General features: G+C 47.0%; 1 protein-coding gene across 1 annotated transcript in view; it reads left to right on the top strand.

The window, feature by feature from the left end:
• Positions 1-19,124, top strand: part of stau2 (staufen double-stranded RNA binding protein 2) — a 149,518-nt gene extending 130,394 nt beyond the window's left edge. Inside the window, exons 13-14 of the mRNA XM_079489301.1 lie at positions 15,917-15,982; positions 18,836-19,124. Of these exons, the coding sequence (XP_079345427.1) occupies positions 15,917-15,982; positions 18,836-18,862 (93 nt within the window). The 3' untranslated portion in view covers positions 18,863-19,124. The remainder of the gene's footprint in view (positions 1-15,916; positions 15,983-18,835) is intronic.
• Positions 19,125-25,798: the final 6,674 nt, after the last annotated feature.

Below are 25,798 nucleotides of genomic sequence, written 5' to 3'. Positions count from 1 at the left end.
CACAGAGTAAGTAAGCACCTACTTACTTAACTCCCCCCTTTTGTGGATAAAATAACACCACCATCACCATCAAAACAACACCGACATCAACGACTTAAAAACTAAACAAAACAAACGTGTGCTCTGGAGGTACTGCTGCATAAAAACTGTCACTCGGGTTTTACTACTTTGAATATTTTCCTTTGATGAGAATCTCCCATAATAAGATAGTGTAACACATGTTAAACCTTCCCATGTAACGAGTTTGTTCTGGGGGGGAAAAAAATTATAATAAAGTTAGATTTTTGGCACCACTGCAAGACAGTTGTCAGAGAAAGGCTAGGATTAACCTATTTTGGGTGGGGACCCCTTTTGGTGTTAGCATTATGTTATGCTTTAGCTATTGAAAAATAGCAGACCTACAAGCTCATAGCGCGCCACTCGGTGGCGCGCTACGAGCTTGTAGGTCTGCTATTTTTTTGAAAAATCGAAGAACGACTGACATAGAAACATAGCTTTTTCAGAAAACTGTCAGGATGTAGAAGACATTTTTAGAATCTGATCTCAGGTCAAAATGGATTAAGCATTATCTTGTTGGCCCGTGGCTTTGAAGATCACGTCCTGCTGTTCTCATGTGAGCCGTACACCGTTCCACCCAGCCAGCCAAATCATGTCTGCTCACGGAGCCATGCAGTGTTGCCATGTCCGCTTATCATAAGTGACTTTGGGTCTTTGAATTTCTGCAAAGTCACTTGTAAATATCGGTGGGCTTTGTTAAAATGTAGTTGCTTATTTGGGCTTCCTTCCTAAATGTCGTTTAAAACAGTGGTTCTCGAATATTTTCATGTCAAGGCCTATTCATAGTCTGGATTTTCGGTGGTGAGGTGACCACCGCTCCGGTGGTGAGCTGACCACCGGAGCTGAAATAACGTTGAGCGGTGGTGAGTAAAAACAGAGAGAAGGGCTGGAGCGGTGCCGGTGGTTTGCTCTTCACCGCGGCTCGTGACGTCATGTTGTAGTTCGGTGGTCACCTAACCACCGAAAATCCAGACTATGTATGAGCCTTCAAGGACCCCCCGTTAGGCCCCGTACGGACCTCCATCTGTGTATTTACAAGGTTTAAATACCTCACGTCGTGTCCACATTGTGAGCCTGTAGATTGTCCGTTTGCAAATAGCCGGTGTACTGTATAATATATATACTGTTGTTGTAGACCGTGGCCGCTTGTTTGTCTTGCAAAATCTGGCAACGCTGGAGCCAAGCCATTCTGTGTCAGGGCCCGGCTCACGTCACCGTGTGCTGCAGACGGAACCCATAACATGGCTTTGTTCCTGTTAGGATTGTTTATGAACACTTTGTGACAGGCACACACCGGCTTTAAACTAACGGGGTAATAGCATTATGCTAACATTATATATATAAAAAAAAAACATGTGTTTTCAGTGTGTGTTGCTTTGCACTTTGCCCAGGCGGCGCATAGGCCATCTTTGCCTGGTTAGCGTGGCTCCCTGGAGCGGTTCATCACTGAACCAGCCCTGGGAGTCTTGCCCCCTGATATAAGCATACTGGAATGTATTGTGTTAGGTAAACATGCCTCATGCATGATTCTGTGTCTGCATCACGGCCAAGCTACCAGAGGCGTATCTACAATAAGGCGAGGGCAGGCGTCCGCCTGTCCAAATCCATTTCTGGCCTGGCCAAAATCCATACAATGAGAAAAAAGAGGACAAAAACAAGACCTGAGAACTATTTAAATGGACAGCTGATTGGCCGTTGCGGTAGAGCGCGACCCTCAATCACCCATTGGAATGTAAATGCATGCCTTTCAGCCTTTGTATCCTACTCGTCTGGCAGGTATATCTCTTTGAAAACGTTTAGTGCTACGATTGTGCGCGGGGAGACAATTAACATATCTTGCCTGGCCAAAACGTAATTCCTGGATACGCCACTGCAAGCTACACCAGGCTTTTCAGTGCGCGTTACGCGAATACACGCACAAATTTAGGTCCAGTCCTATTTTTAAAAACGCGTACGCGGGGTTCGCGTTTAGGGTAAACGCGCACAAAACGTGCGCGAAAAGCCTGGTGTAGCCCGGCCGTCAGTGGTGCAAGAATTAAGTACTCGGATGTTTTTGCTTAAGTAATAAGTAGCAATGCAACGATGTAGAAATACTCATCAAAATGCACTTAAAGTACCAAAGTAAATGTATAAATATGTCTTAATGGTCAAATCTATATTTTGCTAAATCTCTGCTGTCAAATAAAAAACCTAGGCCTACAGTATTTGCCTCGCCTCTGAGATGTAGATGAGTACAAGTGTAAAGTATCAAGAAGTGGGAAATACCCAAGTAAAGTAAAAGTAGCTTAGAATTGTAAATGTACTTCCGCCACTGCTTTGCATTACAGTGTACGTTCGTTGCAATGGCAACACGGACAGGTTACCATAACACGCCGTTAACAACGTTGTTGTTGTCGTTACCATAACACGCCATAACCACGTGGGTTCCTATAATAGACCCTCGTTGCACGACGTCGGTTCCTATAATAGACCCTCGTTGCACGTCGGTTCCTATAATAGACCCTCGTTGCACGTCGGTTCCTATAATAGACCCTCGTTGCACGGCGTGAATTATTATGAGGTATTCCTGGTAAAGCTGCGTACATGATTGAACATCCAATCCAACCACGTCTTATGGCCCCCAGCCCAGCGAGCATGCTGGGTAATGATGAGAGATGGTCACAGGACTGGTGGTGGTGGTGGTGGGGGGGGGGGGGGTCAGCAGCAGCAGCATGTTACAGAACACCAGAGCGTGTTTTACAGGCGTGTCCTGTGTGTGTGTGTGTGTGTGTGTGTGCGTGTGCGTGTGCGTGTGTGCGTGAGGAGGGACTATGGGGAGGAAGAGACAGGGAGAAAAGAAGGTGTAAAACGCTGTCTGACTGCAGGCCCTCTCCTGTTACCGGACGTCCTTACCCACCAGACATCCACATTCCCTCATACACACACACACACACACACACACACACACTACCAAATCTGACAGGAAAATATAGGGGGTGGGGGGGGGGGCTGTGATGGAGCATAGGGGATTATACAGTATGTATGCAGCTGGCGGGTGTCACAATAAAGACACTTAGGGCCCTATCCTATCCACTCTCCTCCTCCATCCTCCTCTCTTTCCCCCCAAAAATACACGCTTCCCTCCCAGGCTCCTCTTCCCTCTTCTTTTCCACTTCCACTGTTTTCCTACACGCTCATGTGTCCCTTCCTGTTCCCGCCATCCCATTTTCTCTGACCTGACGAGACGTCTTTGAAGGCCTGCTCTGGAGCGACCTTCAGCTGTTTGTTATGCCGTTATTCTTTGCATACAAATGGCAACCCCTCTCACTTGGGGGATGCTGTATGTGTTCGAAGCCATCGTTACATTTTGGCCAGCCTAATTGTTTTGTGCATGCCATTTTATAAAGAATAAGGTCGCGAATACAATCGGCCAAAATGGGTTTTCTTCGGCGGGTGGCTGGCATCTCCCTTAGAGATAGGGTGAGAAGTTCAGTCACACGAGAGAGACTCGGAGTAGAACCGCTGCTCCTTCGCCTGGAAAGGAGTCAGCTGAGGTGGTTCGGGCATCTGGTTAGGATGCCTCTCGGGCGCCTCCCTAGGGAGGTCCTCGACACACGTCCCCACTGGGAGGAGACCCCGGGGCAGACCAAGGCGCAGTTGGAGGAAATACATCGACTCACTGGCCTTGGAACGTCTCGGAATCCCCCAGGAGGAAGTCACTAATGTTGCTCTGGAGAGGGAAGTCTGGAGCACTCTGGTGGAGCTGTTGCCCCCGCGACCCGACTACGGATAAGTGGTTGAAGATTTATTGGATTGGATTTTATAAAGCTGTTATCATTACCTCGCCCCCCTCCCCGTAAGAAACACAAGGGATTATGGGTTCTTAAATGTAATGTCAGAGCCTGATAACACCTGGACGGTGTACACCGACATCCTTATCCTTAGCAAGAGATTGATATAGCCCAGTGCCATCTCCTCCTCACTCTGGTGCATTATTCATGCAAATGGAAGGAAAGGATTAAAAAAGACCCTGGCTGTGCTGTGGGCAGCACAAGCCCCCGTGCTGCAAGATATAGAACGGTCCTTTTGACTCCTATAACTGCACAGCAGAGCATGACAGCCACAAGGTTGATAACCTTAACCCCCAATTTGCATTCCCACCTAACCACTGCTTTGTACCACTCTCTCCACATCGCCAAGCTATACTCTGTACCGCTATGTTAGTTTGCATATTCGGAGGGCTCAGAGTGGAACAGGTGGAAAACACAGGAAGGTATGATGAAGCGGTTAGGGAATCCTGGGGTTGACCATTGATACCAACGAGAGAGGGACGAGGAAACGGAGGAGACAGGAGAGTGAAAAGAGAAGGGGGGGACGCCCCTCCGGGAGCGATGGCTATCTCCCGTCGACCAGTGTGACAGTGGAAGTGCCTGAAGCCCTGGCTTTTCCTCCCACGGCTTTCCATACCTTTAATATCCCCTCCGGCCAGCCAGGGCGATGTGGGCGGAATTGTCTGGGATTAGGGAAGCTTCCCCGTCTCGTCTCGCTATGGAAACGTGGATCCCTGCAGGTGGAGGCCGAGGTGATGCAACGTTGCATGATGGGAAACCTGATGTGTAGATAGAGGTAATCACTGCGGAGCGGCAATCAAGAGAGAGTCTAGGGTGTTTCCCCAAATCTCTCTCTCGCCGTGACTTTAAATACCGTTACCAGGAAATGAATTGATATGCCTGTGAGGTACACCACAGTGAAGCATCTGTTCCTTGTTTGTGCTGCTGGTGATGGTGGAGGAAGGCCAGTACGTTTTTTTTTTAAAGTTTAGTTTTGTTTGTATAGGTGCGTCATACATTAATGGATAATAATTTACCGCAGAGTCATTAAAAGCACAGACCACTATGGAATGTGTGTTATCGTGTGCGTGTGTGTGCGTGTGTGTGTGTGTGTGTGTGTGTGTGTGTGTGTGTGTGTGTGTGTGTGTGTGTGTGTGTGTGTGTGTGTGTGTGTGTGTGTGTGTGTGTGTGTGTGTGTGTGTGTGTGTGTGTGTGTGTGTGTGTGTGTGTGTGTGTGTGTGTGTGTGTGTGCGCGCGCGCGCATGCTTCTTTTCAGTGTCGTACTGCTTCAACTTTTATTTTAGCGCTGTCATTGCTCATGTTTGAGTCATTGACCTTGAGGCTTGCGTGTCTTCTTACCCAACATCTTTCGTTGGACAACTCTCACTTCAGCAATGCTGTTTTTGTGTTTTTTTCCCTTCACTCATCCTATCCTATCTCCAATGCATTATTCAGGCTCTGATTCATAGCGGACCTTGGAATAAGTTTGCATATTCAGCCTCAGATGAACATCCCAGACGGCCTTCTGTGGGTGGCGGTTTCCTTTCAGTGTCGGTGTCATTGTTTCCCTTTCTGGGTGAAAGAGAAAGTGTCATCCTCTCCTTTCGTTGTGCAAGAATGTCATCCTTTTCACTGCTCAAGGATCCTTGTCCTAGATCGCCTTATATACATTTTTAAGTGACACATTTCTCACCTTGCTCGATTAATGGAGGGGGAACAAAATCACCCCGAGTTCCGTTTTGTTCTCTGTATTCACGTTGGAATTCTTGAGCAGGAATATCTAAGCCACAGTGTCCACATTTACACCGCTGTGTTCTCTATAGGCCAGTGGTTTTCAACCTGTGGGCCAATCGATCCAAGCCCGGAAAACAATCCATTGATTGACCAGCAAAATGAACATGCTCCAAAAAAAAAATACATGCGGGCCCACCCATCCATCTGAACACTCCAAGTGGTCAGCGCGATCACTTTTGAGATTCTCAAGTGGGCTCTGATCCAGTCAGTCAAGATTGAGAACCCACTGCTCTGATCCAGTGAAGATTGAGAACCCACTGCTCTAGGCTATCTCTGATACATTGACCTCCATGATCCCTCTCTAACATCAGCCTGCTCCGTGGGCTGTGTCTGCTTTTCCTCCGAGGTGCTCATGCTGACAGGGCGAGGGGTATGGTATGCCGAGGTGCTCCTGCCCCTCGCCCTCTGTCCATATGTTTTGTGTTACGCCCTAGGAGGTGCCACACTCGGCGGCGGGGAGGGGAGCGGGTGGGGGGTTGGGGTGTGGATAAAGCAGGCCTCTCCGGCCTAAATGACGCATGACATGGCGCTGCGCTCCAGGGCCTTATTTATGGCTTCCCATGTCAGCGAAGGCCTTCTCCCCTGGGGAGCCCTGCAGCCGTTACCCCGCTTGCTGCCTTAGCCCAGTCAGCACTGAGCACTCATCTTTAGCCCCCCCACCACCACCACCACACACACACCTCTCCCATTTCTGGAATGCTGATCACCACCACACTGGAGCTGAAAGTACATTATACTCAGATGTATATATATAGAAGCCATTGCATACTTGCACATACACAAAGAAGAACCTATTTGGTTTATGTGGTTTGTAGTGACCGTTGCTATGCCATGGCACGAGAACTGTTGCGGGACTTATGAAGTGCTATTTCGGCGGAATTAACCCATTCTGGGTGGTAACCTCTTTTGGTGTTAGCATTATGTTATGCTTTAGCTATTGGAAAAATAGCAGATCTACAAGCTCATAGCGCGCCACCGAGTGCCGCGCTATGAACTTGTAGGTCTGCTATTTTTGAAAAATCGAAGAACGACTGACATAGAAACATAGCTTTTTCAGAAAACTGTCAGGATGTGTAGAAGACATTTTTTAGAATCTGATTTCAGGTCAAAACGGGTTAAACCTTGTGTTAGGGGGCTGCGGCCCCTGCCGCTGCCAGGGTACACACATGCCTCTTTTTATCAATGCCTCTGATGTGGAAGGACGTGTGAAATATGGAGCGCCAGTGAGGAAGAGATTTGGTGAGAGGATCTGAGTGCAGTTCCTCTGCAGCTAGTCAAGAATCCATGTACACATCACACCGTGATATCAAACAGACACACCACAGCACACACACACACACACACACACACACACACACACACACACACACACACACACACACACACACGCACAATTGTACGCATTACACACATACCCACATGCATGCTCTCTCTCATTCTCTCGGTCACACACACACACACACACACACGTCGTCTTCATGAGTTATCCAGGAATGTGTCAGTGATCCCTCTCCAGGGCTTTGATGTGAGTAGAAAGGGAAGAATGCAGAGGAAGAGATGGCCGAGGGGAAAGAGGAAGCTCCACAGGCTTGAATGGCAAGACATGATACCAACAAAAAAAAAGTGAGGGAATATAATGGCTTAAAGAAGTGGTAATGGTGTGACATCGTCGTCGTGACACAAGTCCAGGTGTGCCTGGATTTTGTGACAACCACACATTAGACCTCAAAGAAATACATACCACTGGGGGATTTAAAATCAAGCAAGACTCCTATTATTATTATTGTTATTATTTCAATTATAACTGTATATAACTAGAGAATCGGAATCAGAAGCCTTTATTGCCATGACATGTAAACATGTTAGGAATTTGGTTTGGTGGACAGCAGAGTGCAGTTACAACATTATAGGACAAGTGCAAAACAGGACAAGACAAAACAACATGAATAGTGAATAAATATAATGAGAGTTCAAGTGTTCAGGTCAGTCCATTCCACTCTGACTGGGGATGGAGGGAGGATAGAAGGCGGTCAGGGAGGGACACCAGCAGCGTTGAGGAGCCGGATAGCCGTGGGGAAAAAGCTGTTTGAATGTCGGGCCTTCATAGTCTTTAGTGACCGCAACCTCCTGCCTGAGGGAAGCGGGGCAAAAAGGACTGTGGCCTGGGTGTGCAGGGTCAGCCATGATCTTCCTGGCCCTCCTCAAAGCCCTACTCCTAAACAGGGCCTCAAGGGGGGGGTGGGGGGGGGCAAAGGGCAGCCAATCACCCTCTCTGCTGATCGTATGATGATCGTATGCAGCGGCCAAGGACAAGGCCAAGCTGCAGCGGGGAACCAAACAGTGATGGCGAGGGTGATGGGGGAGGGGCCGGGGTCCTCCTGAAGGGAGGACCCCAAGGGTATGCACTTGCATGAAGTGAGTGGCAAATCGAGTCGTTTCACATCGTTTAATACAATCAAATAGGACTTTTCTCTTTGGACATGGGCTGTCAAGGTTAGAAAGTAGTTTTTGCCACTCGATGCATCAGGCGCAAAAAGGTTTGCGAACCACCGGCTTAAGGACCTTAAATGAGCATGGGAAGAAGGCAGGTGATGGCAACACGGGAGGGACGAGGGAGTTAATGCAGGATGGGACGGACAGAAGGCAGGTGATGGCAACATGGGACGGACAGAAGGGAGAAGAGAGCACCGGGGATTTGACTCTCCCTCTGGCTTCTCGCATTACTCTCTGCAGCAGCGGTGAGAGAGAGAGAGATGGAGCAGCGTTGGGGTTTTATGTGGCCTTTTGAGCACAGAACAAGCCCCCTTATGCGAGACAATACGTCCCCACCTTTGGGACCTCCTCTGACAACAAGGCCCTCTCTTCTCCCCCTTCCCAGGCCCTGTCCTGTCCTGTCCGCCTGTTAAAATGCACCGTTTGAAATCCACTCAGGACCATTGTTTAGTCTAGCAGACGTCTCCCTCTTTAGATCTTCCGCCGCCATCAGCGGGCACACATCCCGCGTCCTAGGGGTGTTCTCTCTCTGTCCTCTGTCCCGCTCCGTGGCCAGGCAGCTCCTTGGCCCGCACCCACTTAATAATTGGGCTCTTTATGGCATCGTTAAAGCGCGACGGCGAGTGCATGGTTGCCCGAGCGGAGCGCATTTGAATGCCGCTTGTTTCCCGCTGAGCGAACAAAAGCCAGTGGTGTGGCTAACGGGGCCACATCCGGCCCGGTGTCGTCTCAGGTTCTGAGAAGCAACCGTTCAGCAAGCGGTTGTGAAAGTAAGTGTGTGTGCGTGTGTGCGTGTACGCGTGTGTGTGTGCGCGTGTGTGCGTGCGTGTGAGCGCATTGTGCAGTGAAGTGCAGTGCATGGATGTGTGCACACCTGTTTGATGTATATATGCATGCATGTGTGTTAGCTTTGCACGTGTGTGTGTGTGTGCATTTGAGCATGGTATGACTAACATGCACCTGCAGAGTGGTGGACAGTCCTCCCCTGTTCAGAGTTTGGTTTCTAGTGCTGCCAAAGACCACAGCAGGAATCTCCCCACACTCTGTCCATAATGAGAGGTGGAAACAGAGCGTTCCCACTGCCAACCCCCCCCCCCACACACACACACACACACCCACACACACACACACACACCTCTCACTCTCTCTCGTTGGGCTATACACTGGATGTCCAAACACATGACGAAGACAAAGTTAGAGATCAAAGGAGAGATGGGAGCCTGCTGCTCCTGATGCTCTTTGCCAGGCCTGGAGATTAAAGGAGTGGAATTGGTTTTGTCCAGCTTGACTGGTCAGGAGGCATAGGAAGGGGGGGGTGGGGAGGGGGGGGGGGCACACCACGCTTACGGACTGGGTCAGTGGATTAGAGCGTGAGCCCGGTTGTCTGTGCTTTCATTTGGCGCCCCAATGGTGCAGACTGCAGTACCTGGACTAGGCCTGATGCCACTCACAGTGCAGACACATGGCGGCGGTGGCTCAGGGGTAGAGTCTCCGGATGGTAACCGCAAGGTCGCCAGTTCAAACCCGGGCTCCCCCAGAGTTAGTGTCGAAGTGTCCTTGAGCAAGACACTGAACCCCTAATTGCTCCTGATGTGCTGGTTGGTACCTTGCATGGTTTCCGCCGCCATCGGTGTATGAATGTGTGGGTGAATGTAATGCACAATCTCTGTAAAGCGCCTTGGATAAAGGCGCTATATAAATGCACCATTTACCATTTAGACATAGTGACATACTGTAGTACAGTGACCTACGCTCTCTCTCTCTCTCTCTCTCCCCCCGTCTGACTACTCCAAATCTTCTTCGATGTGAAACTGAATGAAACGCTGGTGGTCTCCACCTCAGAAGGTCCCTGGTGTCTTGGATTGCCGCTGAGGGCCTTTATGGCTGAGTGATGGAGCTGGAGAAAGACTTGAGGGTTCTCCTCTCCTATCCTCTCCCCCTACTTTTCGCTCCTGTCCCAATTTCCTCTCCTCTCCGTTCTCCTCGTCCTCCCATCCCCTCGCTTGCTATTCTCTTCCCGCTCCACTCCTCTCCTCCGTCCCACCGCGCTCTTCCATCAGCCCGTCCTCGTGGGGAGCCCGGTCGTTTGGCCGCCTCGCAGCGGTTCAGCCCGCGGGGGCTGACAGCCGCCTCTGATTTGTTGGGGCCGATGCGATCACTCGATCCATCAGGTCCATCAGGCCGATGCCAGGGGCCTCCCGGGGGACCCGCCCTGTGTTTGGCCCATGCCGCTGAAGGGAAGTGAAGACTCCATCAGGGAAGCCATTAAGATCACAGCGGGCCCAGAAAAATGAGGCTGATCCTGTCACTCACGCGTCGGGGAGCTGGGCAGCGGTCGCGGCTCCTACACAGCCCCCTTCAGTCACATTCCACCGCTGTTTGTCCAAGCCTTTTGATCTGGGGGCACGACCGGACGGAGCGAGAGATGAATGAGCCAACGTGTGAAGTTGGCAACGTTTTGGGGCTAGCGTACGGCACGGGAGATGACTCCAGCCTGGCTTCCAGACCCGCGCTGGTGCTGAGAGCTGGTTTTGTTATCTGAACATTTGGGGGGGTGAGGGAGGGGAGGGGGGGGGGGTAGAAGAGGTGAAGAGGGGTCTCGATCTCCCATAGCCCCACATCTCCATATTTCTTCTCACCCTTCTGTGTCCCCCCCCCCCCCCCCAACCCCCGTTGCTATGACAGAGATGGACCACTTCCACCTTTGTGGCGTGGTCTCAGACTAAACACTCCTCTCTGGTGTTGACGCCTGGGCGCAGCGGCCACCTCCAGCGATGGCCCTCTTATCTCATTAAAACAATAATGATTTCACTGGCTGCCGTTCCCACAGATAGGGCCCAGTGTTTGTCTTTGGCCCTGTGGCTTACAGGCAGGCGCACGAGGGCTTTGGCTGCATCCCCCTGCCTGTCTGCCTGTCGTATATCAGCAGCAGCAGCACCGTCACCCTCTGATTTACGGCTGTTTATCCCCAGTCAGCCCCACAGCAACAGATGGGTCCTGGGCTATTTACTCAGGGAGGGGGTGGGGGGGGGGGGGGGATCCCCAAACCAACCAATTGAATAAATACAACCAATAAAAACAACCAACCCAAGCAGTGATCATCATTGGGGGAGTAGATTTTAATTGCAATTTATGGGTCACAAGAGAAAGAGAGAGAGGCCAAAATGGAGATTGTTTCCAGTTCTTGTCATTCATCAGGTGTCACAGTGATCAGGACTCCAGAACCATCCGTCTGTCTCGGGTGTTTCTTATCTTAACTACTCTTTCCGCAGCAGTGCATGCAGATGGTTCCGACCATCGTCTGATGGCACGATTGGACCGGCTAGATCATGTGTTATGTATTATTAAATGTTATAACCTAATATATAAAATACGTAAATAACTTTATCCTTGGATTGTCAATTTAATAAAGCTGTAAATCTGGAGCGACGTCACATCAGCTAAGAAAGAACGGTTTCAATTGATCTATGACATCGTTGGAGATAGGCCTTAAGTTATGGCCCACAGCACTGTATGCATTTCTATAATATAGGCCTACTTTGTTATCGTAGGACTCTCCGTACCTGTATGCATCAGATTTCACATTATAGATTTTTCTCCCCTTTTGATGGATAGAAACCAGGTTTGCCCCTTGCACCTGTCTGCCATAAATTACCATTCCTGGTTTGCATTTATCCCAGGTGAAAGTTAAGCCCGCTTTGGAAATGATTCTGGACTTAAGTAGACCGATAGCAGTTAGTAATATCCTCCCCTGCGTACGGCATTCCATAGAGACACATGGGTATGCGATTGTGATGCAGTGACTTTCATATTTTCCCAAGATCTTAAGTGTATGATAAGTGTATCCCGCTCGGAGAACGGGGAACACGGCTCACTCCTCAGACATCCTGTGTCTCCACAGCTTAACGGCAACAGGAGTGAGTGGAGGAATTAGGTGGCTCGTCGCCAGGACACATTGTAAGTGAAAAAGTGTTAATTTGTCAGTGCTGTGGAACTGATGTGACTAATGAGGCTATTGTGAGGCATGGAGGCATGTCAGTGGGTCCTGTAATGAGCTGAGCAGGCTCCTGGCATTATATCTCTTGTTAGTTAGGTCCACCCAAGCCTCATCTCCTCTCTGATTAACCCATTTAGGCCTGGCGTCGAAATTTAAAAAATGTCTTCAAAATCATGACAGTTTTCTGAAAAACCTTATGTTTCTGTATCAGTGGTGCTCAATATTTCATGTCAAGGACCCCAAAAACTATATGTAATATGCCTCCGCCGCCCCATCTGAAAATATGTTGTTCCAGGAACCTCCCCAGAAGCAAAGATGTGAGTTAAAATGTTCACTCTGTAATAATATATATTCACATTTTCACGTTTTTTTCAAAAATAGCAGACCTACACCAAAAGGGGTTCCCGCCCAAAATGGATTAAGTTGTGATGTAAGTGTACAGTAGCATAGTGGATTCATGGCTTGTTATTATAGTCACTGTTTCTCAACGGCTGTGCAAAATACAAGCTGGGTGCATGTGAGGTTTTAAGACGCATATCTCCACATGCTTACAGAAGCACAGTTCGTGTTGCAGGATCTGACAGCTTTTTTGTTTTTGCTATGTCTTTCTTGTTAACGTCTTAGCATAATTAATGCTCACACAAGATCCCCGTGGCTTTTCTTTCCTTTGTAAAATTGGGTACCTTTTTAACATGGTAAAACACTCACGGATTTGGCGATGCCATGTATGGACAGAGTAGTGGAACGGCCTGAGATGTTAGATGTGTTGGGCTATGCATGGCCAGACCTAGTGGAATGACCTGAGATGTTAGATGTGTTGGGCTATGCATGGCCAGACCTAGTGGTGTCAGCTCAAGTTGGAGATTTATGCCCCCAGCCAGCTACCCCCTCGGTCTGCAGCGAGACAGTGAGGGAGAGCGAGCGAGAGCACATCTGGAGCCAATCTTAAAAGATGGAGGAGAAGATCCGTGTCGGGGATTGGACCAGCAGCCTGGCTAAGATCAGATCAGCCCAGCCCCGATCGCACCCGCTTTCCTGGCGTGCTCAGTTTCTGACCGTCTGTCTTTGTGGTCCTAATACTAGCACTCCTGACCAGCAACGGTGCCACATCATGATGTCACTGATCCACAGAAATTGTTGACATCGCCGGCCCATACTCGTCAACTACACAAAAGTCAATAGAATTTAGCTAGACCACCTGGTAAGCTTGTTCCACATCTCGTTTGTTGTTTGTCTTTCAGATGTGCCCCCTCTCTCCACCCACCCCCCCAACCCCACCCCCCACACGGCACGAACGCCCTCAACTTCCACACACATTGCATACATTAGAGCAGTTTCTCAATGACTGGCTCCAGTGTCTGATAAGTGGAATGAAATACCACTAGTGCTGACAACAGCTTGTCAAAGGCATCAAGTACACCAGACCACACATCACTGGCAGCTCTTCCACATGGCACGGGTCTGGGGGGGGGGGGGGGGGGGTGCGCGCTGGAAGAAGGAAATGACATCATGGCATTTCAAGCGTGGCGTGAGACGCTTGAGGACAACCTAACTCGCACATTGCAAGTTAGATGAGAGAAGGATGATGATGATGATGATGATGATTTCTTTTTTAGGCATCGTTTCATTACATGTGGCTGGTTGTGATTATGAATCAAATGCAGCTTAGACCAGTGATTCTCACTTCTCTTTTGAGCGGCTCCAACATTTTACCGTGTGCGTTCGTTTGGGTGTCTATGTTTGTGTCTATTTATTTCAGCACAGTTACTGTGGTTACCGGCGTGTCAATTAGTCTACTTCAGTCAGTGATGCAACCATTATGTAATCCAAGGCTCCGCTCACTTCACACAGGGTGTGATTTATTTTATTTATTTCAAGGACCCTTACATTGATATGTACTACCCCACTAGATTAATTTATCTCTGGGACAACGGTTTAATTCAAGGCTTTACAAATGGCTCCATTTGCATACTCTCAAATTAAAATCCATTTAGTTCCTAATCCTGACTGTCATTTAGACCACATTGAGAACCAGTGGTTTAGCCGACGCAAACCTCTACAGCTATAACTACTCCCTCGACAGCGACTCAGCGAGGAAAGACTCGCACTTTATCAACCGCAATAATTCAGCATAATTAATTCTGTACAAAAACCACACCTGTGTGAACTGAGTGGTGCAACTCCATGTGGGGGGGGTCCCCGGTGGGTCTGCGCAACTTCCAGACCCACAGGAACGCGTCCAGGGTGCCGTCCCCGGTTCCGGCGAGCCGCCCTGCGTCCAAAACGGTCAAGAAATGACAGAGTTAATGTGTGGGGTAATTAGACAACACACACTCTCTCTCTCTCTCTCTCTCTCTCTCTCATGCATGCTCCACATTGTAATTAGCAGGCAACATTGCAGCACTATCTCTCTCTCTGGTTCTAGCGCAACAGTGCCACTTTTGCCCCTATTGGTGCCCTAAACATGGGCACATACGGACATAGGGATGGACGGACGGACACGGGGACATTGCTGTTCCTTGGAGTGGCCGCACCACTCAAAAAGGAAAATGCTAATATCATTACATGGCCATTTTGTCGGGGGTTGAAATGTACGTGATTTACAGGGTTTTGTCATTGTGTTCCACTTCGACAGGGCGTTTATGTGCAACGTAGTGTTTCCTGTGTGTTTAGGGACACTTGTTTGACCCGCTGGCCCAAACATCTCGCTCTAGACAAATCTTAATTGTATCTGTTGTGTTTTCTAAGCTTGTGTGATTTATAGGTATTTGAGACCCCTAGCTATTTACTTAGCCATAGTCATCAGGAATACAGATGTCACTTTGATTGACTTGGAAAATGTGGAGCAGCCAAAAGCATAAAGTGGAAATGTTCACCCAGTAACACAAGATAAACAGTGGGAGGGGAGCACTCACGCACACGCGTGCACACACGCACAGATGCACGCGCGCACACACACACACACTCCCTATCTCTCTCTCTTTCCCTATCCCTCTCGCTCTCTCTCTTCTCTCTCTCTCTCCCTCTCACACACACACACACACACACACACACACACACACACACACGCATACACACACACACACACACACACGCACACACACGCGCATACACGCGCACACACACACACACTCCCTATCTCTCTCTCTTTCCCTATCCCTCTCGCTCTCTCTCTTCTCTCTCTCTTCTCTCTCTCACACAGACACACACACACACACACACACGCATACACACACACACACACGCACACACACGCACACACACACACACACACACACACACACACACACACACACACACTCCCTATCTCTCTCTCTTCTCTCTCTCACACACACACACACACACGCACACACACGCACACACACACACACACACACACACACACACACACACACACACACACTCCCTATCTCTCTCTCTCTCTCTCTTTCCCTATCCCTCTCGCTCTCTCTCTTCTCTCTCTCACACACACACACACACACACACACACATCTTATAACGCTAGATAAACAGTTAGGGAAGAGGAGCCAAACACAACAGCAGGAGAAGGGAAAGTGTCCTGTTGGCATAGGGTTTCCCAGAGTAAGTGTTATTTGAAAAGCAGCTGAAGGGTGACACTCACTCCCCTCCCACCCAATCTCCTTCCCTCACTCCCTATCTCGCTCCCTCCCTCCCTCGCTCCCTCACTCACTCCACCATCTGTTGTTCTCTCTCTCTCCTCTCTCTCTCTCTCTCTCTCTCTCTCTCTCTCTCTCTCTCTTCTCAGGCTGCTCTAAGTGCCTTGAAACAGCTGTCGGAGCAGGGACTGGACCAAGTGGACGGCCCCATCAAGGTACGTAGGCCACAGATCACGTCCGAGACACAAGGCACGCCATGCAACTCCCACTAGTGACGGGAACTATCGTTCATCTCAGTGACTCCAGTCACTTCGTTCCTGTTTGCTAAAAGATTAGTTCCGGTCATTTGTTCACCGTTCAGTGCGGCCGGTTCGGCGCTCCTCATGTAGTTCGCTCCAAGGACGAGAGAGGAACGTCTCTCTTCAGCCAGTCAAAATGTTGCATCTGTCTCAGTATAAACACTGAGACAGGCTGTGCATGTGTACACTACACAAGTTGCATGTAAGTGATGATTCCCAAACCATATATATTAGGAGCGCTTGTTTTGGTCCAGGCGCTTGGCCACACACGTCAACAAGCACTCCCTCCATGCATCTCAGCGAATCGTTTGGGTGTGGGGACATCTGGTTTGGGAATCACAATCACGTTTAATAAACCAAGGGGTATATGTGTATTAAAGAACCATCTTCCTCCGCACCGGGAGGCAGGCAAACCTCAGCCTGAAGGCTTGAGAGAATGAATTTGTACATGTGACTTCTTTTTCCCGTTTTCCGTTCCTTTTTTCCCACCCATTTTGGGCGGGAACCCCTGTTGGTGTTTCAAGCATTATGTTATACTTTAGCTATTGAAAAATAGCATATCTACAAGCTCATAGCGCGGCACCGAGTGCCGCGATACGAGCTTGTAGGTCTGCTATTTTATTTTTTATCGTGAAAATGTGGCGCAAATCTTTGAAGATATATTTCAGAGCGAACATTTTTAACTAAAACATTGGCTTCTGGGGGGTTCCCTGGAACTACATATTTTGAGATGGGGGTCCATGGCCCAGTAGAGATAATTCTGGGGGTCCTTGACATGAAAAAGGTTGAGCACCACTGACATAGAAACATAGGTTTTATAGAAAACTATTAGGATTAACCCATTCTGGGCGGGAACCCCTTTTTGGTGTTAGCATTATGTTGTGCTTTAGCTATTGAAAAATAGCAGATCTACAAGCTCATAGCGCGCCACCGAGTGGCGCGCTACGAGCTTGTAGGTCTGCTATTTTTGAAAAATTGAAGAACGACTGACATAGAAACATAGCTTTTTCAGTAAACTGTCAGGATGTAGAAGACATTTTTAGAATCTGATCTCAAGTCAAAGGGGTTAAGAAGCCTTTTTTTTAATCGACATCAATCCAAAATGGGTTAACAAACTGCCTGCGTGTGCATGATGTCAGAGTGATGTGGTCTGATAAGGTGTCTGTACAGGGGACTGCCCCCCCCCCCCCCCCCCCCCCCCCCCCATCTCATCCCACGCATTATGTCCACCATTTCATCACCAGGCCTTATGAACATAGGAGCCTGTACCAAATGAAACCTCCCTCCATCACTTCCTCCCTCTCTCTCTCCGTCCCTTCCCTTCCTGTCCTCCATGATGAGTGGAGGAAGGACGACGACACAGAGGAGGAGAGTGAAACGGGGAAAGTGGGCAGTGCAGGCCGTTGGGTTTTTTTTGGGAGACGAGACAGAGAGGAGATCACAACCAAGCATTAGCGGAGTATTTTCATAGTAGGTGTGCCTCGGGAAGAAGGGTTAGCGAGGGCTGTGTTTTCTTGCAACCCCCCCCCCCCCCCCCCCATGTCTTCTTCAGAGCAAAAAGAGGAAAAGGAACAGAGAAAGGAACCCACCCCACCCCGGCACCGTAACAGTTTTCATTTACGTCACCATCGGAGATGAGGGGTGAATATGGAAACACTTGGACCATATACTTTGACCTGAGTAGTTAATCACTCAACAGTTAGTTCTTGGTCTCCCTTCCTTCCCCTCTCTCTCTCTGTGTCTCCCTCTATCTCCCTTACCCCCCCCCCCCGCCTCTCTCTCTCTCTCTCTCCAAAACTCATTTATGGTCTGGTGTTTCAGCATTCTCTCACGGCAGGTTTTGGCCCCGATAGTTTCGCCACGTAGGTCTGATATTTTTTGCCGTTATCAGAATAAAATAAATATAGTTTTTGCCTCCTACCCAACTCCTCTTTTTTGTTGGCCTGTTGACCTACGAGATGGTGTTTGTGTATAAACCTGTCATTCGCCTTTCACTGCCTCCTGGAACATGCCGCTCTCGCATGTCAGTCCGTTGAAATTCCTGTCTGGATGAAATGGACCATGCAACAGGAACCACAGCTGATCACAGTTACTGTTAAATAGCCTGCCAAAGTGTGTGTGTGTGTGTGTGTATGTGTGTGTGTGGGGGGGGGGGATAATTGGGGGGGTACATCCCATCTTGAAAGAAGTGGTTGAGCCAATACTATCCACTCACTTTCACTTTAATTAAGTGAATTGACCCCAACTTCTAGTTCCAGCTCTCTAACCTGTCTCACTGTAATCTCTGGTCCCCCTGAAGGGCCCTGACCCAAGTTAGAGCAGGTCTGAATAGCCTCGTTCCCAGCCTTTTCTCATCTCCGAAGAGAAAAGCCTGGTAACGACCTAATACAGAGAAACTATTGGCCGGGGACTTCCATCATATGTACACCTCCCGGAAACTGTTTTGGTTTTTTTTTCCCCCCCTCATGTTTGAGCCGAACTTGGGGGTACGAGGTCAGATGAGCTCCCTCTGGTGTCATGCCCATGGGGATCACTCACTCTGAAGTAGGTTGACAGGTAGTTTGACATCAGGGCACTGATCCTCTGAGTGTGTTAAAGACCAGATCCATTGAAAGATAGATGCTGCACTCTGTCTTCTACCTTGAGCCAACCCAGAGACTAGCAAAGTGAGCTCGGATTAGGCCGGGTGAGTCCTGGGGGCGACTGTGGGGTCTAGTAGTAGTATTATTAGTTTGTTGTGAGCCTATGTGTTTTTTTTTTGTTTTGCAGAGTGAAGGAAGAGAGGATGGACACTGAACAGACTAACTCAGGCACCACCACTCAGGTCTGCAAGGATTCAAAGGCTGTCGTCTAGGAGCTGAACCCCCCCACCCCCAACCTAACACCCCCCCGACCCCCACCTCCTGTACCCACAACCCCTAACCCCCCGCTTTAATCCCTTACCCCAACCCCACACCCCCCACGATTGCCACTGTATCCTGCATAACCTGTCAACATGCAATAGGGTGGATGTGGACCTAAAAAAACACCATTACCTGAGTCTATGTGAAGACAACACTATCCTAACACGTTCAACATTTATCAATTATTTCAATGGAATTTAGAGGAATAATAACACAGAAATAATAATACAACAAATAATCAATATTGAATCCGTAACGTGAGCGATAAAAATGCATGGTACTGTAATCAAATCAAGGGAAATCCAAAGTGAACACACACTTCGTAGAGAATTTACCCTATGGATAGACGTCTTTTTTTTTTTTTTGTATGGTTATGGTTAAAGACAAATATGTACATCATGCCATTGAAATACAAAGGAAACATTTTAGGGGAGAAACCAACTTTACCGTAGCTTATTTCTTTCGGGGGTATTATGTTTCTGTTTTTTTTTTTTTTTTTTTTTTTTATCATTTTTCTTTTTCTTTTTTAAATAATCTAACAATGCTTGAGTACTGTATTTAAAATTAACCAATGCCAGTGCTGTGAAAGTTGTAGTTGTTGTCTTCATATATAGTCACCCAGCTTACCTTGTATGCTGACTTAAGAGGAAAAAAAAAAAAAAGAAAAAAAAAAAAAAAAAGAGTTCATCTATCTATATGGATGTGTATGACTTGCAAGAATATCATATTCCGAAAAATAACACAAAGTAAAAGTTTTTCATGTGGACAAAACGGACAAAACTGGTGTTAGCAGTAAAAAACAGTTAGACGTGCGCGCTCACAGGAACGGAAGGTTGGGCCAACCTTTCAGTTCCCGTGTGCTCCATTACCTGTCCCCATTTTAACAAGACCCCAAGGCCACTGGCTTAGAACCACCGCAGTTGTTTCACCTCACCAACCAGACAAACGGTCAGTATTATTGTCATTTTTGTAATCCAGTAAAATACAAGCCACTCACATTGGAGAGTGGCCCCAGGCGAGGTGCTTCGTCACCTCTTCTCATGTCCGCCCAAAGTTCCAGAGGGCACCCGAGGGAAATTTCAGTATGAGCAAACCATATTGATTTGCATGTTTTTTCATGTAATCAAGCAATCGGTGGCTCTACATCAGTGGTCCCCCCCCCCTCCCCCTCCCCACACACACACACACACACAGTTTTGTCGATCACATCTACACCCATTGTGTGTGTTGTATTGACCCTGCCGAGGCATCAACTAAGGTGCTTTTCTCTTTTTTTTTTTTTTTTTAATGTCTGCATTCTAGAGTGAATCTTTGAGCGGTGGAGTCTGCCATTGATTAAGCCCCGATTTATGCTTCCATGCGTCGGAAATGGTCCCGAACCTACAAGCTTACAACGTGTCACGGATGTGACACGTTATGAGCTTGTAGCTCGACTATTTGTGACGGAAGCATAAATTTGTCTTTTTCAGCAGACCGCTCCCTCTCCCCAAAGGTCGCTTTGAATCACTTTGTTCACTGACATGGAGGAGCTGTCGTCTTCGCTGTGAGTGCAATGTGTAATAATAACAAGCAAGGCTGTTTCTGTTACCGAAATGCAGTAAAATCACCTCAGTTCATGTGGGAAAAAAACTGTGTTTTCTTGTCTTTCTTGTGTGTGCAGGTACAGTACAGGTGTGGAGAAAGTGGCCTCCATTTTTGTCACCGCTAAACCCCTTATCCCTCAACTTCTTTGCCTTTTTTTACTATTTTGCAAAACATTTTTGAATAGTTAAAATGGCCAGTCTACAAGCTCACAATGTGTCAATGTAGATTGGCTAGTTCAACTATTCAAAAATGTTTTTCAAAATAGTAAAAAAAGGCAAAGAAGTTTAGGGATAAGGGGTTTAGCGGTGACGAAAATGGAGCCCAGTGTCTCTGAAATAAGATGCAGTGTCACAGTAACCGTAAAACTGTATTCCTTAAAGTCTCTTCAATCAGGAGGACATCCTCTAAGTCAGGGGTTCTCAACCTGGGGGTCGCGACCCCTTAGGGGGGTTGCCAAATTATTTTGGGGGGTGGGTCCCCAGATTATATAAAAAGAATGGCTGGAAAATGGAAATTAAGAGTTTACATAGTACACATAGTACATGCATAAGCTTTCCTTGATGATTATATCTGGTTTCAGTATTTATTTATGATGTATTTTCTCTATTAAAGTTATTGGGGGTGGGGAGGGTGGAGGGGGAGGCGGGACATGGCCAAAGCATTTCCGGGAGTCCCCAGCCAAAAACACTGAGAGCCCCTGCTCTAAGTCAACAGGAAGTCCATCATCATGAAAAGTACAAACGAGTACAAAATAAGACTAGAAAGGTGCAATTTGGGGAAATTGCAAGTGTGGTTGCTTTGATCACACGATGCCGTGGACCTGAGGAACCCTCCTGGAGATAGTTGTGTTAGACTCTAACACAACTATCTAACAGTTAGAGGCAACATGGCTTAATTACCACACTAATAAAAACTACAGTGGGAAGAAAAATCCTACACGTTCTTCATTAACATTTTAAATGAACTCAAAAAAGTTCACAAAAGTTCACAAAAACATGCAAACTCACAGATGTCATCCCTCTGCTTGTTTTTCATTTTTGAGTGGTGCAACCACTCCAAGGAACAGCAATGTCCGTCCTAACCTATGTGACTATGAGTACCAGTAGGGGAAAAAGTGGCGCTGTTGTGCCAAAAACAGAGAGAGAGATAGTGCTCCACTGTTGCCTGCTAATGAGAGAGAGATAGTGCTGCACTGTTGCCTGCTAATGAGAGAGAGAGAGAGAGAGGGGCGTTGCACCACTCAGTTCACACGGGTGTGATTTTTCCTAACACCAGGAGAGAGCATGAAGACGGTTAACACTTGCGATGTGTGACGATCTCTCAGTTAATTGTTGCATTGCCCTTTAATTCCCACACATTCTCTTATGGAAGTTCTTTAAGCCATTCAGGCCTGACCTCGACATTTTTAAAAAATCTTCTAAATCCTCCAGTTTTCTGAAATAAATATTTTAACAATTTTTCAAAAATAGCAGACCTACAAGCTCGTAGCGCGCCACTCGGTGGCGCGCTACGAGCTTGTAGATCTGCTATTTTTCAATAGCTAAATTATAACAATGTTTAAAACACCAAAAGGGGTTCCCGCCCAAAATGGGTTAAGCTTGTGACGCACTGTGATGCATTGAGCTATACAGTATATACCGTAATTTCCGGACTATAAGCCGCACCTGAATATAAGCCGCACCAGCTAAATTTAGGGAAAACAATAAATGTGTACATATACAAGCCGCACTGGACTAATAAGCCGCAGGTGGCCATAGAGATAGATTTAGAAGGTCCCCTAGTGGCCGTTAGCTGTAAAAATCCATAGATTAGCCGCACCGTTGTATAGGTTGTATAGGGTTCAAAGCATGGGAAAAAAGTAGCGGCTTATAGTCCGGAAATTACGGTAATAATTGGAGGGAGGAAGGAAAATCCCTGCACCGTTCATTTCGATGAAAGTTGCTCATCCAGTGCATTATGTGCCTAATATGGACAGTTTCCTCATTCTAGGTGTTTGCGAGTCACTGAGGTTATAACCGCAATGTAGGCATTAGTGTCCTTCCTCAGCTTCATGCCTCTATGTCACAGACGCCAAGCACTCGTTTCTACATCACTCCGGGCAGCGTACCCCCGTAGCGCCTCTGCCTCCCAGTTCTTCTGCGTGTGTGTGTGTAGTGTCAACACACTAACAGATCAGAATCTAACACACGTGCGCACGCAACTTTTTTTTAATAATATTTTATCACATGATTTTGTAACCAATTTTTCACCCATGTGTCAATTATTTAATGTGATCCTGAGCTCTACACACCCTCCGCCAACCTGGGGAGAGCAACGGACTTGAACTCATGCTTCCTTCATGCATGAGTGTCCAAGTTGCTCGACACATTTTTGTTATGGAATGAAAATAATAATTACTGCATTGCTTTGGCTAAAACACTGAATTATGAAAAGGACCGCAATGGGGAAAAAGCCAGCCGCTTTCTCCCATTTGTTGAAGAGAGATACATTTTCAAATTATAGCCTATTGTTATACTTAATTACATCGCTTTGGCTAAAATGCTGAATCCCACTGATAAAGTAGGCTATGTACATACTGTAACTACAGGCATTCATAACTACTGACATTAGCCTACCGCATAGGATTGTTAACGATTGTATATAGCCTACATTTAACAAACAAGCTTGATTGACATTTGTAAATAGGTCAATACAAAAACTGCTACAATGATAAAACCAAAAAAAATACTTGTTTACATCAGGTATAAAGTAAACGTGACAAAAGGGGTCAGAAGAACGGGGAGGCGGAGGCGCGGCCGCGCGGGGGGTGCTTCGCGTCACAGACTACCTCGAACCCATTGGTCCAACCATGAGCTGCTGAGGACAAACTTGATTAAACTGTAGTACCAGCATCGCCCACTTGGAAACTGGTTAAAAGATCTGCTATTGACCTGGGCCGTGGCTCAGTGGTCCAGGCACCTTGGCTGGTGGTCCAGTCTGGCAGTGTGCCGCGGGTTCGACTCCCGATCCCGACGGCCTTTACTGCATGTCTTCCCCCATCTCTCTCCCCAGCCTCAGCTCTCAGCCTACTGACTGTCCCTCCATAAAATATATAAAATAAAGGCAAAAGCCACACAAAAAAAACATTTAAAAAGATCTGCTATTTCCAGTGTGCAACAGTGGCACACAATTAAGTATTGATCAGGTTTCAGGTAGGTGAAAGGGGGAAAAAAACAGGGTAGTTGACACATGGACCATAGGCAAGAAAGGTGGAACACTGACAGGGTGTTTCCACCACCACCTGATATCCTCTACAGAGGAAATGAGAAAGGTTAACTATACCTTATAGAATGTACGTCTTCTACTGTTAATTCATTCTATAGAGCGTCGCAGTCCCTGCCCCCTTTCATGACGACGCCAGGCCCAGGAAATTAATCCCAATGCATTTTTCCCATAGACATTTCAAAAAGTATTTATTTAAAGACCTTTTAAGGCAGCGTCGTACGAAGCCAACTCGAGTCGTGACAAATCATGTCTATCATATTCTACTTTCTAATTCTTTGTTTGGCCCAAAACATTGTGTTTATTGTCATGATTTGTCACGACACGAGTTGGCTTTGTCCGCGGCGTAAACGTCTTTAAATAAATACTTTCTGAAAAGTCTATGAGGAAAATGAACGGGGATTTCTTTTCCGGGTCTCTCAAGGGGGCGGAACTGCGACGCTCTATATAGCTTGCTGCTTAGCAGAAATGAAAATTAAAAAAAAATATATATATCTTTTTTTTTTAACATGAACGGATATTGTGACCGGTTGCCAGCTTCCTCGCATTTCGGGAGGTGTACAGTAGTTCCAGACTATATAGCATTCTGGGATTGTGGAATATTTGTCTGGTTACACAAGAAGAATACTGTTACAGTAAAGTCACAATATTTGCACTATACAATCAATGTTGTTGCCTCATTTAATTTAAAAAAAAAACATAAAATGATAAGTCAAATGACCTGCTGACACCACACAAGCAACACTGCTGGCTGCTACACCTCGTTTGTAGTCCCAAAGTTTGTAGTTCATAAGGTTTTCAATTTATGCTTAGATTATGGCACTGTATGTGGTTTTATTTCTATGACATAACAGGTAAGGTAATTTTATTTATAAAGCGCCTTTCAAAACAGTTGTTACAAGGTGCTGTACAAGGTAAAATAAAACAAGAACACACAGTCCACAGTAAAACAGCAATAACAATAATAAACAAAGCAACAAAAACAATACATGGAAATAAATACAAGCAGAACAAAACTATTAACCAAAATATTTACGATACAAATGTGTTTTTGGCAGCTTTTTGAAAGTATCAACTGACTCTGCAATTTTCAAGTGAAGAGGTAACTCGTTCCACACCCATAAATATTTCCCCAGTGAATTTTGAAGACGTTTGGGCTCCGTCTGACTGATACGGGGCGGCGGTGGCTCAGGGAGAGAGTAGAGTGGCTGGATGGCAACCGCAAGGTTGCCAGTTCTAACCCGGGCTCCCCCAGAGTCAGTGTCGGAAGTGTCCTTGAGCAAGACACTGAACCCCAAATTGCTCCTGATGTGCTGGTTGGTGCCTTGCATGGTTTCTTCCACCATCAGTGTATGAATGTGTGTGAATGGGTGAATTGATGCACAATCTATGTAAAGCGCCTTGGATAAAGGCACTATATAAATGCACCATTTACCATTTACTGATATGCCCATATACGGTATGGAGATCTGTGTATCTGTCAGTCCTTGTCCCTTTTATGCCCATATATGGAGATCCCTGATGTAATCAGTATATGCCAATATTTATGTGACTAATTTTGAACTATGCAGGAGCATTTAGCCACTGTTTCTGTACACAATTACCTTTTCCATGTACTGTATGTCTCAGATATACCAATGAGACGTTTGGGCCAAACCCTTGTGATGTCACAATGACAGCACTAAAGTGGTATTTCAGCAAAAGTAAGTACATCTCTAAATCTATAAATAGCCTATAGTTACATGAATCACCAAGGATGGAAAGTCTTTTCTGTGGGAGTCTTGGGGTGGCTATGGTGTCCAAAAAATAGTTGATAGATTTATTTTAGTATCCTGGTGTCATGCTGCTGTCATATGCTGAATTACATTGTGATGACATTTTATATCCAAAAGGTCAGAAAAGAGGGGAGTCCCGTCTTCACTTATGCAATGTAGTGCGTCGTATTTCCTATGGCATGCATTACTATTTGTGGAAATATGTAACA

This window comes from Electrona antarctica, assembly GCF_951216825.1.
Source record: "Electrona antarctica genome assembly, chromosome: 20".
Classification (NCBI taxonomy): domain Eukaryota; kingdom Metazoa; phylum Chordata; class Actinopteri; order Myctophiformes; family Myctophidae; genus Electrona; species Electrona antarctica.
This window is presented reverse-complemented; position numbering and strand designations above follow the sequence as displayed.